The following is an 18,049-nucleotide window of genomic DNA, read 5'->3' on the forward strand; positions in this document are numbered from 1 at the left end:
TTGAGTCAAGGCATGACACATTTTGGGGGGATGGTATTATAGGAACTGAGCCAAAGCTCTATGAATCTGAATCCATTCTGGAAATGTTTGAAAGTGATCAATCAGAGATTGGCAGTCTTTGTAAAACTAGTTTCAATCATTTGGGCCCAGAGTTTTAAAAGGTATTAGGTGTTGCTCCACTGACTACTGCAAGCCTATGTGACTTAGATGGCTACGGTCTGGTCTGCACTACAGAGCTAGGTTGACATAAGGCAACTTATGTCAACCTAACTATGGAAGTGTCAACACTTAAATTTCGCTCCAATTGATGTAATTTGCCCCGCTATGCCGACTTAAGAACTCCACCTCTATGTGCAGCGTAGTGTCAAGGTCGATGTAGTTAGGTCAACACAGTGACAATCTGCACAAGTGCTCCTGGAGGACATGTACTGCCGATACAAGAAGCAAAGCAGAGACAGGCATGTAATTACTGTGGCGGCTGTATGCCAATGTAAGTAAGGTCCACTTAATTTTGTAGTGTAAACGTGGCCTAAGTCCCATTTTCAAAAGTGAACTAAGCATTGAGGATAGTAAGTCCCATTGACTTCCAGTGAGATGTATGTGCCTCAGCTTTTGAAAACGGGACTTGGCTGTCTAATTCATTTAGGCTGAAAGCCTCAAAAGTATTTAGGGTCCTAACCACCACTGATCTGAGCCTTAGGCCTTGCAACCCTGAGCAGAGAATGCCAAAATACCCTTTAAAAAGTGGGTATTAGTCTCACAGCATGAATGTTACCCCTATTCTTCCTTTTCTGTCTGTTCTTCTGCAGAGGTATCAGAAGCCAAAATATGGAGGGGGAGGTCTTCATGCTCCAGTTCTGCTTGGTTTCACCCCTCAACAGGTATCACGTGAATCAGTAGAATAACCATGACAGCCAATGAAAGAGGACAGCGAGTTCAGCGAAAAGTATTCAGAGAAAACATTTCACATGATTAATGTAAGTACTCACTCCGCCTCGCTCCATCTCAATGAGAATAAAGAGAGTCTTACAATGATTCATTGCAAAAGTGCTGCTAAAACAAGTCCACATTACGAGTCTGCATTGTCCATGTCTGGCTGGGACTCCGGATTTATTCTACATTCTCTTCAGCTTCACACTGCTCCCTTTTCTCATATTCTGTCTAACCCTAGACCCCTGCAGCCTTCTCCTTCTTGGAAGTCAGTCATCCTCATTCATGTGGACACTGACTGCAGTGCTCTCCAATTAATTAATTACATGATCGTTAGTGCATGGGGCAGGGTATTTAATTTGATCAGAGCCAAACTATTCTGGAGGCATTGTGCCAAATTCTGTTGTCAGTTATACACTAGTATAACTCTCAAGTAACTACACACACTGACTGCAGCGGCTATAATCTGCATTCAAACTGAGTAACAGAGTAATTGGATTATTGTATCAATGGCATGTGCTATCTGGTCAGTGATTCCCTGTTCTGCAGCTAGTGTGTATACATCCCTAATTATTTTAATGCAGTCAATATCAATCCATTCTGAGGATTCCTATGCACACTGTGACAAAGTTCCTCCTCTGCCTTGGTGGATCTTGCGCTTTCTGGCAGATTTGCTCGCCTCAGAGGTTCACGGCAGTCCTCAGTTTGGCCACTTTTGTTAGTGGCACAAACCTGCCATTCACTCAGCTATAACCTCATCACTGGCCAGCATGGGGGAAAGGGAAAACAATCTCTGCCGTCTCTGTTGTCCCACCTAGTGGGTCGAGGACAGGCCAGATCCCTTTCCAAATTAGACCTTCCCCTCTGGTGTGTCTCACAGACCAGGTCAACTCCTCCTGTGTCAGATAGGGAGTTTGGGGGGAAGGAGGAAACCCAGGCCCGCGGGTTCACTGGCCCTGCTGGAAGGCGACTGTCTGCCAGGCTGAGCTGCCAGGGCTGGTCCCGGGATGGGGAATTGCTCCGGCCCCTCAGGTGTGGTGCAATCACCAGGCCAGGGCCTGCCCCAGCCAGGATTCCTCAGGACCCACTTTCCTGGAGGGACCCAGCCAAGCCCCTCACACTGTTCCCACTCACCCCCAACTGGCCGAGACTGGCCAGGCTTCTGCACCAGTCCGCTCCGGGGAGACAGGTGGGGCCCCACAGGTGGTGGGAAGCAGAGACTGCCCAGAGCTGGAGGTGCACTGGGATCCAGCCAGGGGGCAGAGAGAAGCTGGCAGGTGAGGTCAGGAGATGGAGAGGATCCCATGGCTGGCCAGTGGGCAGGCCAAGAAGAGCAAAGTAAAATGGGTGAGCAGGTGATCACCAACTGACTCTAACCAGAAACATTTACTCAGAGAGAGAGAGACATATAACCTGGTATATCCCCTTGCAACAGCTGCTCCTTTTTGTGGAAACTGAGGCTAGAAACATGTGTCTGTTATAATCTGTATGCACTGTTATACTGTATGATCACATAATACTAATGTTTGAAAATATGGCTTGAGGTGAGTGTCCAGCAGAGGTAAGTTAGCAGCTTCCATTCAATCAGTTTCCAAATTCCTCTCTTAAGAAATCTAAAACAAAATCCATAGAGAGAGAGAATGAAATTCACCTCGGCTGTACTGAGCCAAGATGAGGCCTTCCATTCTATTTACACCCAGATTAGGGCTGCACAAAGATCCCTGGACAGCCTGATATGGAGCATAACAATAGGCTCAAACCAGGGGAGCTGCAATTTTTTATTTATATGATTCCTCTATCCCACCACTCTGTACAAGTAGCACAGAATCTGTAGCAACTGTACCAGCCCAAAAGCAAGAGCAAACATATTACAACCCTAGATACTGGCTCAGGTTTGGTTGGGGAGGTGAAATCCGACCATCTACACTTCAGTGGCACAAAGCCTGATTTACTCAATCAGGCTGAAGCAAATTTCACCCTTCATCTATTCTGAATGAATAAGGCTTCAAATGATGCAATTCTGAATGATCACAACAAACTCTGTTGATATGGTTATAATGAAAATTCTGCACATTAAAAACTGGAGGTCTTATTGCTGTGCCTTGAACTCACCAATAATGATCTCCTCTAATCAACTTTGCTAAAAATCATTTGGCTGAGGCATTTAAATTGATTTAACAATCTCATCCCAGTTAATATTTTGTTCATTTCATGTATGGCTTATGTTTCTGAAAAGTATTTTTCAAATTTCAGCATTGGACAGAATTAGCACTCTGGTTTTTATGATAATATTGTTAATTTAATGCATGACTTAGAGTTATACTTCAAAGCAAATTGAAAAAATATGTCTGTTCTCTTGTTGTTGCAGACATCTCTGTTCATGCACTGATGATCTGACCTTAAATTTCAACTTAGACTGCACAAAATCACACTCATATTTCAAAAATACTTTTGTAATTCAATCATCTAGTCCATCAATTTTGGATAGGTTTTGCAGTAACCTACCCATGAAAGCAAAAACTATTTTTAACATTATCTTTTTATGTTTATTTTCTGGAAAGACCTGCATTGGACTCTTTTATGTTCTATATACACAGCTATATTTAGAAAATAATTTAGTAAAGGATGAAACAGGCCATATATATCATATATATATACCTTGTCTACTAAAATATTTTTCACTATCCTATCTTATGCATACTTCAATTAACTGAATTTTTAATGATGTTCCTGTACAGTGACCGTAACTTGTTTTTAGTCAGGCTTTAGCCCTTCATCTGCTCCAAGCCCTCTCCTTCCTGCCTTATCTTACTTTCTTTCACTGATACAGTTGCTGACCCTCTCCATGGTTTACTCTCCTGTGCTTGATTCTTTTGGCCCTCTCCCATTGCAATATCCATCCTGCCAACCCTGACTCTTGGCTCACCCCCAATATATTCCTCTTCACTTCCTGCTCTTATGCTGCATCGTTATTGGTAGAAATCCTATGGCCAGGCTGACTTCCTCTACTATGAATTAATTCTCTTCCCTTCCAGTTCTGCCATCTTCCTAACTAAGCAATTCTACTTCTCCAACTTAATTGAATTCCATACCCTTAATCCCAGACAACTTTTTGTCATCAGTGTGAGGCTAGAAACATGTGTCTGTTATAATCTGTATGCACTGTTATACTGTATGATCACATAATACTAATGTTTGAAAATATGGCTTGAGGTGAGTGTCCAGCAGAGGTAAATTAGCAGCTTCCATTCAATCAGTTTCCAAATTCCTCTCTTAAGAAATCTCAAACCTTCCCCTCCTCCTGTCTCCACTTTTCTCTCAACACAGATTCTTGCTGATTTCTTCCAAGAAAAAGTTGATAAAAAACACCATGACCTTCCCCCTCCCACTGCCTCTTCTTCCCTTCTTCCTTTTCCTCCTGCAACTCTCTCCTCCTTCCGGTCACAGACACAGATGTTTCTCAAATGCTCCCCTCTCTAACCTCTCCATTTGCTCCAATTACCCCATCCCATCTCTTGATCACCTTTGTGTCTATTCTCTTCTCACTTTTCTCCTTAACCTCTCACTCTCCTCTAGCTCTTTATATTCGTATTACAAGCGCACATTAGTCCCTCCCATCTTAAAAAAAATTCCCAAAACACCCTTGAGCCCACTTGCCTCTCCAGAAACTGCCCCAGCCTCCCTTCTGCCTTACATCTCTAAGTCCCCCCATTCTCTTGTCCTGCTACACCTTACGTCTGAGTAATCTTGTTCACAAATTCAACTACCATCTCTATGCTGATGACTCATAGATCTATCACTCTGCTGCAGACCTATCTCCTTCTGCCCAAACTAAAATCTCAGCCTCTCACTCTGATATGTCCTAGTGCCAGGGTTCTCAAACTGGGGGTCACAAGGTTATTACATGGGGGGGGGGTCGCAAGCTGTCAACTTCCACCTCAAACCCCGCTTTGCCTCCAGCATTTATAATGGTGTTAAATATATAAAAAAGTATTTTTAACTTATAAGGGGGGGGGTTCACACTCAGAGGTTTGCTGTGTGAAAGGAGTCACCAGTACAAAAGTTTGAAAGCCACTGTCCTAGTGGAGTCTAGGTCAAGTACAACATGGCTCTGCCAAAAGCTCTGCCCACTACCTCCTTTTAGGATCACTACAGACACTGGATGCTCAGGATCTTTATCCAGGCATCATCTTCAACTTGGATCTCTCTCTCTAGGTGCCCACACCCAAGCTGTCTATAAATCTGGCCGATTCCTTCTGAACAACATCTTTAAGATATGGCCTCTCCTATCCATCCATACAGTTAAAAATTTCGTCCAGGCTCTCATCATCTCTCATCTCAATTACTGCAACATCCTTTTCTCTGGGCTTGACACTGTAATCTTACCCTACTCATGTCTATTTAAAATACTGCTTCAAAGATCATTTCCCTAGTCCATCACACTGACAATGTCCATCCCTCTCTTTGCATCCTCTACTGGTTCCCCCTTTCTCAGTTGCATCAAATATAAGCTACTTCTCTTCACTTTCTAGGATCTTCACAGCCTATCCCCCCAACATATCATCTCTCTTTCACTACTGAGATGTTGACTCTTATGTCCAATCAGCCCTGTATGTACATCAGCAAATGTATGTCCTCACATACGTATACTATAGTAACTCGGGGGATAAGTATCACATACCAATTTTCACATGCCAGCCTCCATTTTCAAGCAAGCACCTTTGTGTTTTCTCCCATGCTGCCCCTCATGCTTGGGAGGAGCTCCCAATAAGCATCTACAAAACTACCTTATTATCCTGCTTCACAACCCTCCTTAAAATTCTCCTTTTCTGTGATGCCTACAAAAAATTTGAAAACACAGTTAAGCAACTGATGTGTGGAGGTGCCACTGCTAATCATGCTGACTAATATTCTCTCCTTGTTTCCTTGAACTCCCCCATGTGTCTGTCTGTACCACCTGCTGTTTCCTGTTCTATACAGACTGTAAGCTCCTTTGGTTCTGTGTTTGCACAGTGCCTAGTACAAGGGGTCGTGGTCCATGGCAAGGGCTCTTGAGCATGAACACAAATCATCATCAGTGGATTCAGTTTTGTGTCTACAAATAAATGTGGATCCAAAATCTGCAAGCACAAACCAAAGCAGTTTGATATCTAACTCCCTGTTTGTCTAAGAGGCTATCGTATAGAATGTAATATAAAAATATTATGCTCAAATCATATAAAATGCCTACAAATTAAAATAAAAACTGTTTTAAAAGTGCTTGACACTCTCTTAAATGAAGCATTTAGTAACTCTATAGTTACAATAATAATACAATCTCTAAATCTCTTTGGAGTTCCTGTAATAAACCAAGCATGCAGTAACTCTAGAATTATAAAAGAGTAAGTATATAGTTGCTATAATAAGTTAAGCAACTTGCAGCTGTATGGTTATTGTACTAAAGTAAAGTGTTCTATCATAGCTTTATTGCAAAGTCACTAGTTTTTATACATTTTTCTAGATAGATCGGTCTATTGGGTTACTCCATTAAGAAAATTATTTTCATGAAAAGCATTTAATTTTCTTCCTGATTCATTTACAATAACTGACACAACTACTGATAAGCATCATGATTACCGACTAAATATGACTCTTTAAATATCTTAATTGTTTAGTTGATACATTTTTGCCACTTAGAACGTTATTTAGATTAGTTAAGTTGATCACAGTTTTGTTGAAGAACAATAAACCTTTCTTGGTACAGAATGTAATTATGCCTTCCTCTTCTGTGAGTTTCTGTTAATTATGTAATGAGTAATTAAAGATTAATAGGAAAGATATTCTGAACTAACTGCCTGTTATCTGTTAAAATATAGTAAGTGTTTGGCTATTTAGGGCCTATTTAGTTATTTTACATACAAAAGATCTGCATCTTACTGGGAACATTTTGTACTACATAAAGTGCACTTGCTTGTATCTGAATAACCTCTTGAGCATATATTGAATTAAACAGTTTGAAGAAAATCCTAGGTTCAATATATTATGATACTAACATAGCATTTTTAAAGCTATCAGCAAAGGAACATGTATAATCTATAAACCAAGGGCAGCCACAATACATAAGCTGAAAAGGCAGCCAACTTTTAGCGCCTGTTCCTGACACCCTTACTCATGTGAGTAGTCCCTTTGTGTTTAAGGGTTGCAGAATTAGGCTCTTACCTTGTAATTAAAAAAGTTACTGTGCCGTGGAAAATTAACTGCCACATCACACAGAAATAATGACAGCTGTTAATGATTTAATGTATCATCTTTAGTAACACTGATAATGCACCTCATCAGGTCAGCTTTGCTGCATCCATTCTATTCCTTGCAAAACAATGTCATATCACAAGATCATATCGGAAACTGATCTAGAATTTGAATAGGGTATATAGTAAATGTATGTCCTCACGTACGTATACTATGGTAACTCAGAGGATAAGTGTCACATACCAATTTTCACATATAATTTTGCAGACCATTAGAGAATGTTGGTGGTGAGTAACATGAATTGCTATATTTGCCATTATTTTGTTGTTGCTTTTATAGTACAGAAAAAGAATGGCTATTAGGAATAAAAGTGAAATGAGACCCACAGTAATAATACGCAGATCAAGATGACACAGTGCAGTGGGTTCTGCATGTTGCTTTACTTGCTTCATGACTTTTCTGCTTATGCAGCCAGCAGTTCTGGAACTCAATTGGCTTGGGGGCTAACACCACCCCTCATATCTCAGACTGAAAACTTAGACGGTATCTTTGCAAACTTGATGTGAGTATGTTGCAGTCTTAACTAAGGGGCTCTGACACTACAAGTCTATTGCAACTTATTTTTACATGCAAAGCATTCCTTAGCTTTCACTCTACTATGGAAAACAGAGAAAAAAGCATCTATAGGGTGGGGTGGAAAGCTGAGCAAACAGATTGCATTAAAAAGCTGCATAAAGTCACACACCAGAGTTGTGCTGGCTGCAACTCAGGCAATCACATTAGGTTATTATGGCAGTAATTATTGCAACTCCCAGAATGACATACAGAAAACTACTTTGTGTGTCAGATGGCAGCGTCATATGTTGGGATCAAAGAGGAAATATGTCCAGAGAATTTTCAGTATGTTAAGTGAAAGCAAGGAATAAAGTTGCTTTGGGAGAAATCCAAAGAGTGTCCAATTACCGAGGCTCAGTGAAATAGCATGCCATTACACAGTCCTCGATACCTGTCCTCTAAATTCAGTTTATTCATGTACATGGCACGATGTAGATTATGACAAAGAATACAACACACAACAATTAATTAGAAAAAGAAGGAAAGAAAAATACAGAGAAACTCACAGCAATTATGTTGAAAAAGTCATCATCTCCAAGGGTATCCAAAATAGATGATACGGTTTGCTTAGCAATTGTCAGACGGAGTCCTTTCATGCTGCCACTGACATCAACTAAAATGACCACGTCTTTTGGAGAAGTAGCTGCCTGTATGTACCTAGACCAACAAGCAAAATGCAAACTGATCTTATATTTTTTTATATTTCTTAAAAACACATTGGTGGTTGACTGTTACCTACCATTTTCGATTTCTGCAGTCAAATGCAATAACTCCATTCTCATCTGGTTCCCATTTAATTCCTGTTAAAAAAAAAAGATTAGATTACAATATATCAGAATGTTCATAATACGTGTCTTTGCTTTTGGTGAAAGTAGAATTTAAAGGATTCTAATATTTTATTGATTGAGCAGACATGCTTAAATATCACATACAAAGAACTATAGCAGTTGTTGGTCACTGCGGTAGCTAACGCTGGAAAAATACTTTAACAAAATAGGACCATGGGAAATATAATCATCTTTCTCAGCTGCTTTCAGCCCACTGCAGGGTGAAGGCTGCTTCTCCACCATTCTGTTCATCACAGTGAAGAATGTGTCTAGAGCCTCACTATGCTTAGCCATGGTAGCTGGCAAGAGTATGATGATGCTAATCAAGTCCATTTCCCCACTACTCTTTCTACCATGACTGAACTTGCCAGGGACTGTCATGCTTGATGGCATCACGCACAGGTTGTGTTTCAGACATTTTGTGACAGACCACGTGACTATGATGAGGTAATGTTTCTGACCCATGGGTCAGTGGAAATAATACTAGCATTCAAATAAAGAACATCAACAGGCCAGTCCCCCTTTCCCCCCGCCCCGTTTTTAAATCGAGATATTTCTGGATTTGCATTCAATCTGTAGCACAATAAAGGATCCTCTTAAACTAAGGCCGCCAGACAACTCTCCAATACTAAATTTTACAGGCTACTTCCCTCAGATCCCACTGAGGAATACACTAAGAAACTGCACCATCTACTCAGGACACTCCCTACACTAACACCAGAACTAATCAACATACCCTTAGAGCCCCGACCAGGGTTATTCTATCTACTACCCAAGATCCACAAACCTGGAAATCCTGGACGCCCCATCATCTCGGGCATTGGAACTCTCACTGAAGGACTGTCTGGATATGTAGACTCTCTACTCAGACCCTATGCTACCAGCACTCCCAGCTATCTCCGTGACACCACTGATTTCCTGAGGAAACTACAATGCATTGGTGACCTTCCAGAAAACACCATCCTGGCCACCATGGATGTAGAGGCTCTCTACACAAACATCCCACATACTGATGGAATACAAGCTGTCAGGAACAGTATCCCTGATGATGCCACAGCACACCTGGTTGCTGAGCTCTGTGGCTTTATCCTCACACACAACTATTTCAAATTTGCTGACAATATATATCTCCAGATCAGTGGCACCGCTATGGGCACCCGTATGGCCCCACAATATGCCAATATTTTTATGGCCGACCTGGAACAACGCTTCCTCAGCTCCCGTCCACTCACGCCCCTTCTCTACCTACGCTACATCGATGACATCTTCATCATCTGGACCCATGGGAAGGAGACTCTGGAAAAATTCCACCACGATTTCAACAGCTTCCTCCCCTCCATCAACCTCAGCCTGGACCAATCTACACGGGAGGTCCACTTCCTAGACACCACGGTGCAAATAAGTGATGGTCACATCAACACCACCCTATACCGAAAACCTACCGACCGCTATGCCTACCTTCATGCCTCCAGCTTCCATCCCGGACACACCACAAGATCCATTGTCTACAGCCAAGCACTGAGGTACAACCGTATCTGCTCTAACCCCGCAGACAGAGACCAACACCTAGAAAATCTCCACCAAGCATTCTCAAGACTACAATACCCACACGAGGAAATAAGGAAACAGATCAACAGAGCCAGATGTGTACCCAGAAGCCTCCTACTAGAAGACAAACCCAAGAAAGAAACCAACAGGACTCCACTGGCCATCACATACAGTCCCCAGCTAAAACCCCTACAACGCATCATCAGGGATCTACAACCCATCCTGGACAATGATCCCACACTTTCACAGGCCTTGGGTGGCAGACCAGTTCTCGCCCACAGACAACCTGCCAACCTGAAGCATATTCTCACCAGCAACTGCACACCGCACCATAGTAACTCTAGCTCAGGAACCAATCCATGCAACAAACCTCGATGCCAACTCTGCCCACATATCTACACCAGCAACACCATCACAGGACCAAACCAGATCAGCCACAACATCACCGGTTCATTCACCTGCACTTCCACCAATGTAATATATGCCATCATATGCCAGCAATGCCCCTCTGCTATGTACATTGGCCAAACTGGACAGTCTCTAAGGAAAAGGATAAATGGACACAAATCAGACATTAGGAATGGCAATATACAAAAACCTGTAGGAGAACACTTCAACCTCCCTGGCCACACAATAGCAGATCTTAAGGTGGCCATCCTACAGCAAAAAAACTTTAGGACCAGACTTCAAAGAGAAACTGCTGAGCTCCAGTTCATCTGCAAATTTGACACCATCAGCTCAGGACTAAACAAAGACTGTGAATGGCTTGCCAATTACAGAACCAGTTTCTCCTCCCTTGGTTTTCACACCTCAATTGCTAGAACAGGGCCTCATCCACCCTGATTGATCTAACCTCGTTATCTCTAGCTTGCTTCTTGCTTGCTTATATATACCTGCCCCAGGAAATTTCCACCACTTGCATCTGAAGAAGTGGGTATTCACCCACGAAAGCTCATGCTGCAAAACGTCTGTTAGTCTATAAGGTGCCACAGGATTCTTTGCTGCTTCTACAGAACCAGACTAACACGGCTACCCCTCTGATATCTTAAACTAACAATGCTAGAATTTCCACTATTGAAATGTCAAGGATCTAAAGGCCTGAACTATAATCTAAAACCTATAGAGAGAGAGATGTCAGTCATCAGCCAACCACATACATATATACAAACATTGAAAACTTTAGACTTCAGAAAACAGCCTCTAACCAATCAACTAAAAGAGCAGTTTAACTAGTGGCCTGTTCTTGAATTAGGGAAGTCAATGGGAGCTTTGTCACTGAAATTAATGGGAGCAGGACCTGGTGCTATGTAAGAGCAGAGTCTTATGTAAGAGCCTGTATTCCGTTGGAGTTTAATGGGTGTTAATAAATGTATGCGTAAAACAATCCTTTGAGATAATCAGATGGCATCAGACAGAAGATGCCAAGGAAGTGCAAAATAAAAAAAGGAATGAATGAAGAGGAAATATTGCATCAAGCAGAGTACTATCAGAATGATCTGAAGAGTGAATTCTCTTCTTTTATCTTCTCACACTATTTCAGGTTAAGAAATGACTTATCTTTTTGTGCCTCATGTAATTTTTTCAAGTAGAGAGATAGCCAGAGACACAGAAACATCCTGTGTGTCCCTAAGCATTTTTTTTAATGCCTTGAAACTTATAGGAATGTTTTTCATGCCTTACAGCAAAGGAAATTCTCGTCTCTATTAACCTACAGAGAAGGTGTTTGAAACCATGTCATCTGATATGTGGAACTTGACATGATTTCTGGTTTTCTGCTTTATGTCCCATGTTTATCTCGCCCCAGGGAGAGATGAGTCTCACAGCACCAGGGAGAGGCTCCCTTTAAGTCAGGGGCGGGCAAACTTTTTGGCCTGAGGGGCGCATCAGGTTTCGGAAATTGTATGGAGGGCCACTTAGGGAAGGCTGTGCCTCCCCAAACAGCCAGGGGTGGCCTGGCCCCTGCCCCCTATTCCTCCCCCCCCCCCGCTTGTTGCCCCCTCACACCCCCCTGGGACTCCTGCCCCATCCAACCCCCCCCATTCCATGACAGCCCACCTGGGATCCCCACCCCATTCGCCCCCCTTCTCCCTGTCCCCTGACCGCCCAGGAACCCCCACACCTGACTGCTCTCTGTTGCCCCATCCAACCCCCGCTCCTTCCTGACTGCCCCCCATCCAACTCCCCTTCTCCCTGTCCCCTGACCACCCAGGAACCCCCACCACTGACTGCCCCCCACCACCTCATCCAGCCCCCCCTTCCTTACTGCCCCCTCTGGGACCCCTGCCCCCATTCAACCCCTGTTTCCTGCTCCACACCCTGACCACCCCCTGAACTCCCCTGCCCTCTATCCAACCCTCCCCTCCACTGCCTGACCCCTTCCTCTGGTGGCTGGTGGCGCTACAGCCGCGCTGCCCAGCGGGAGCCAGCCATGCCACTGCGCAGCACAGAGCACCGGGTCAGGCCAGGCTCTGCAGCTGCACTGCCCCAGGAGTTCATAGCCTTACCGCCCAAAGCATTGCGCCGGTGGCAGAGCAAGCTGAGGCTGCAGGGGGAGGGGCCAGGGGCTAGCCAGGAGCTCAGGGGAAGCCGGATGTGGCCTGCGGGCCGTAGTTTGACCACCTCTGCTTTAAGTCATATGAATGAGGAAATTATTAGCAAGGAAAATGCTAATTTTATTTGATTTTGCATAGAATATGAAACAGCTCTACAACTCCAAAATTAGGCTTTTTACATTATTGTTAGCTGTCTGAGTTCTATTTCTACAGTTGCAATGTTGGCATCACTTCTGCCTGAAGTCACATTTTCATAATTCCCAAGCAAAATTAAAACATCATTTTTTATTAAAAATTCAAATCCTGCAGAATTAAATAATATCTCATATGATACAGCACTATGCAGAAAAATGCCCCCTGGGTCTTACCTGTTCTCACCAAGGAACATGAGTATACCTATAATTCTCCAAACTTTTTTCCCCACTTATTACATGTGTGTGCTAGCATGTATGCACGTACAGCATTTGCTGGAACCAGTGATGTCTCAGCTTGAAATTATGCCAACTCGCTCTGAATTTCTACATGCACAAGATTAGTGCGAAAATGTAGGCCTTGCAAATAAGTTTGAAGTTTTGAAATGGCAAAACTGCAAGTACTGGCTCAATTTCTTTTGTAATTTACATTCAGTTGTATCAATTTCCTGGTTGTCATAATACATGAAGTTTGCAAACACTAAGCAAAATGCACTAAATTGGGTAAATGTACAAAAAGATGGTGTTTCAGTTTCAGGGTAATAACACCTATATTCACCCTCAGTGCTCCCTTGAAGTCATCCACTTAAGGTTCCTGGCTCCCAAATGCCATCTCTCTTGGGCAGAGAACAACTTCTCTCTCTCTCTCTCCTTCCCAGGGTTTTAATGCTGCACATCTCCCTGCCTTACACTGTGATAGCCCCAGAAAGCCAGTATGCTTAAAAGCCACCCGCTGTGCTCAGGGCTGGCTTTAGGAACTGCGGGGCCCGATTTGAATACACAGTGGTGGTCCGGGTCTTTGGTGGCACTTCGGCGGTGAGGGGTCCTTCACTTGCTCCGGACCCCCCGCCGCCGAAATGCTGCCGAAGACCCGGAGTGAGTGAAGGACCCCCCGCCACCAAAGTGCCGCTGAAGACCTGGACTGCTGCCAGGTATGTAAAAAAAATTAAAAATTATAAAGGTGCCTATGGCGCGGGGCCCTCTTAGGTGCAGGGCCCGATTCCGGGGGAATCAGCCTAAAGCCGGCCCTGCCTGTAATAATCATCCCCCATAGAACAGAACACAATCATACATTCAATCCTTGCCCCAGAGTGATACATACACTTAATACAATATGTTCCCACAAAGATACTGCATGCATTTGCAATATCTGTCACACCTGAACTGGGCAAATGTGCAAAAGCAAGTGGCAATATATTTGCTGTTGGACGATTCCCAATTTTTTCACAATTACAAATATTAATTGGGGGGAAGGGGATAAATATTAATAGCCCTTGCTTTTTTAAGAACTGCTCTGAGAACTCTAAATTAAGTTAATGGAATCTGTGGGTGCTTGCAAAATTCAGGACCTGCAACACTAATTTTTTCATGGAAACCTGCAGCAATATCACCCATTTGTTTTATTTTAATTAATATGCATACCTGGATACTGTCTAAAAAATCCCTTTGCACTTCCAAAGTACTGCCATATGAGAGAAGGGTCACGGTCAAAGTTATCGACAAACACCTTGTTTAAGGATTCTGACCAAAAGACTCCATTTACGATAGCTGGATCTGAAAAAATAAAGAAGAGTGACACTCAGTTGATAGAATCCCTTGCACCATATCATCTTTGGCTGATTCAGTATCCAAAACCATTGGTCTGCAAGTTGTAGCTCATCAGTCAAGTGCCCTCTCTATATGTGGCTCCTATGAAGTCCACAGTTTCAGTGAGTATTTCTCCAGGACTTTCTGGGTCTCACCACCTATTAACTTGGTGTGTACGGGCCTCTGGAAACTATTTTCTCCAGCATTCATTCTCAGCATTCAGGAGATGACCCACAAAACATACCTACTCCAAAGAGAGAGAAAACTTCCTTCAGTAGTCAAGGGAGAAGGGCGAGCGGCAAATGCACTTCGCAATCAAACTACCCTCCCACCAGCTAGCAAGGTGTGGAAAGATGGGTGTGATGATGTTATGTACTATAACATGATACTGAATAAATGGACAATGGTGTTGAGTCATGATGATGCAATGTCATCATGTATTAATGCAACGTGACAACACAAATATTGGATAAAGTGGCAGGAAGTCATGGTGGGATTATTTTGTCTCTCTCTAACACTCCATTTCTTAATTAAGTTGCTTTGAAGCAGTTACAGGCATACTTACAAACACTTTCAACACTATTTATATATTTTACCTAGTGGAAACATATACGCAGAAGATTCAATATATACATCACTAATCTGTGTAAGAGTTCAAAGACATACTTTATAGGTGAGATGTGTTAATTAGAATACATAACAGGAAGGGTCACATCACTATTTACTGAATGAATGTACTGTAAGGGTAACAGATTATTAATTACTTTAACTCATAATTTACACACTTAAGGCTCAGGATTTTTCATGATAATGTTATTTATGTATTCTGTATGAATGTTTTGTATTTAGTATGGTCACTTTAACTGAATGTTAAAAGTTTATTTGTGCGGATAACATACATAATATCCCTGTCAAAAGACAGATTCTATTTCGCCATGTTGTTACCTATGATGTGTACTCTCATACACCAACACTCCTATCTTCGCTAAAATCTTTAGAGGGAGACCCTCTGCATAGTAGTACTTTTTTAGTACAATGGAGTCTAATGTATGTTTTACTTTATAATAATATATATTATTCAGCATTAACATTAGAAAGCGAAGTGCCTTCCATTTCCTGTTAGAGTATGTAAGTGTATTGTGATAAACAAACAAATGCACAGGAAACAGAGCATAGCACTAACTACTATGTGAAAAAACATGGAGCTTGGATTTTCCAACACTGACTGACCTATTTTTTATTCCCATAAACAGAATAGTACATGAAAGCAAACTAAAACTCTCCATGTGAGAAGAATTTTTTTCTATTATGTTTGTTTTTTCTTTTGATACAGCAAAGTATATTCAACCAGTGACACTTAAAATCCTAAGACACCCTAGTACTTTTTGTATGCTGTAAAGTGGTTATTTGTCATAAAAGTGACAAAGCAAAATTGAATTAATATATTTGGAAGCCAAGTTTTTTGAGCTAGATATCACATGTGGTTGTGAAATGAGACATGATAAAGAAAGACGCTCTATATTCCTAATACAACCTGTACCTAAAAGCAATGGTTTCAAAAAGAAAAAACAAAGCTAACTTAAAATCTTAGTTGTAGCATTGTTTTTAAAGGCACGAACACACACACACAACTTGTTCAAGTATTTGAAATAACACTTCCACTAGAAAAATAAAGCTAACTTAAATCAGAGCTGTAATTAAAAAGCACATACAACTACCCACTTGTTCAAGTGTTTCAGATAATGCTTCCACAGACTTGTAAAATAATGGCACTCTGCATTGATTTCAGAAGATTGCTTAGAATGTGATTTTAATGGAGTGGAAAAAAGGTGAATTGTTTTCTATCCTTACATTCATCAAAGAAAAACACCAGGAGAAAAAGGGAAATGTCTCAGCTACACATCTTTGAACTCTGCATTCATCTAAATATTTAGGTTTACATAGAAGGGCTGTTGAAAAAGCAAGCTCAACAAAGCAGATTTTGTTTTAAAAACATGTCTAGTGGAGTTAAATTTAGTCCTAGAAAATGAAATATTATATTATATATAATATCAAAACCTGTCAAACTAGAGACATACCAAACACAAATTTGAGTTCTCTCCAACAAATCTACTATATGAAAGTAAACCCATGTCACTATACAATGTTGGTGTTGCCTAAAGGTCATTATTCTGTACAGCTGAAAACCTCAGGTGTTCGCTAGTTTACAGTTACTCCAATAAGTTGCCCTGAAACACCATGGCCTGAAATTCAGGATCATTCTTGCCTAACCTACAAAAATAAAACATCAATTTGGAGAAATACGATCCTAATCTAATAAGAAAGCAAACCTTGCATTCAGTCCTAATACAGCATTTAGTGATTAGATGACAAAAGTGACAAGTTAAAATCTCAGCCATGTTCTCACCCCACCACTATCTTGAATATTGTGATTCTAGTCCCATTGAAACCATGCTAGCTCTGCTGGAGGACCCAGATTACTATTAAACAGCACAGCTGTTTCAATGACTCATTGCAGCAGTAGCATAGCTAAGGTGGTCAGGAGTTCAAATCTCACTTGAAACACAAAATTTAGTTTTCAGTTCTTTAGGGTTTATTTCCTTTTCTAGGAGCATTTTAAGGGAGATCTCTTCAGATGGCATGCAAAGCACCTGCTCTCAACTTGGCACCTGAGATCCTTCATGGTCCTTCCTTCAACAGCAAGAACTAATAACCAATCTGAGGTTGGACATCACTGCTTTATGACTCTTAATTTTAAAGGCATTTGGGGGCTTCCTCACAATTTACAACCAGGATTTCATGCCAGAAACATATCATCATACAGTTTCAATGATTCACCAGATTTCTTCTATCCTGCATTCCTCAGAGACCCCAAAATCTTATTGCTTGTCTCCACCCTATCCCAAAGGCTCCACATCACACCACCACTCATTCCAGCAGAATAAAACTCAACACAGCTTCATTTGGAGTCTATATGAGCTCAAGTTCAACATATGGGAGGCCATTTTCTTGCCACCAGACAACTTTACTTGCCCAGGCTGCAAAGTTTCAACGTTATAATATGAAACCCTGAGAGTAAGTATTTGAAAAATTATTTTAAAATAAACAACACTGCAGATAGCAAGTATCAAGGGAAAGTGATGTTTATGAATTAAGACATATTGAAATGTCCATGCTTGTAACTATAGATTGCTTAAGGATGAGCTAACAATAAGTAATTGCTTCAATGAGTGTGTGTGTGTGTGTGTGTGTGTATTGCCACAAACCAGGAAATTCTGATACAACAGGGAAAATCTTACCCACACATGCCTGTTTTAGCATATTTTCTGCATTACATTAATATCAATAATCACAACACATCCAAAGGCTGATCACTTAAAAGCATTAATCCAGTGACTCTTAAACTAATCAGAAATGGAGAGGTGCATTAAGCAGGGTGTTTTAAGTAAGAGGCAACAATTAAAAATCTACCATGCCCATTAAAAGACAATCAGCTGCTTTAAAATGAATGCTAGATTGTCGAGAGAGGATTTACTGCCTTCCTGCATGTTGCACTTCCATTATGCTGGCT

General features: G+C 41.6%; 1 protein-coding gene across 10 annotated transcripts in view; it reads right to left on the bottom strand.

The window, feature by feature from the left end:
- The window catches only part of CACNA2D3 (calcium voltage-gated channel auxiliary subunit alpha2delta 3), a 752,236-nt gene that overhangs the window by 379,782 nt on the left and 354,405 nt on the right, over positions 1 to 18,049 (bottom strand). For all 10 annotated transcript variants that reach the window (XM_045024490.1, XM_045024489.1, XM_045024494.1 and 7 more), the window contains exons 6-8: positions 14,314 to 14,445; positions 8,513 to 8,573; positions 8,280 to 8,430 (exon numbers count right to left, since the gene is read on the bottom strand). In XM_045024490.1, coding sequence (XP_044880425.1) covers positions 8,280 to 8,430; positions 8,513 to 8,573; positions 14,314 to 14,445 — 344 coding nt within the window. The remainder of the gene's footprint in view (positions 1 to 8,279; positions 8,431 to 8,512; positions 8,574 to 14,313; positions 14,446 to 18,049) is intronic.

This window comes from Mauremys mutica, chromosome 7, assembly GCF_020497125.1.
Source record: "Mauremys mutica isolate MM-2020 ecotype Southern chromosome 7, ASM2049712v1, whole genome shotgun sequence".
NCBI classification, from domain to species: domain Eukaryota; kingdom Metazoa; phylum Chordata; order Testudines; family Geoemydidae; genus Mauremys; species Mauremys mutica.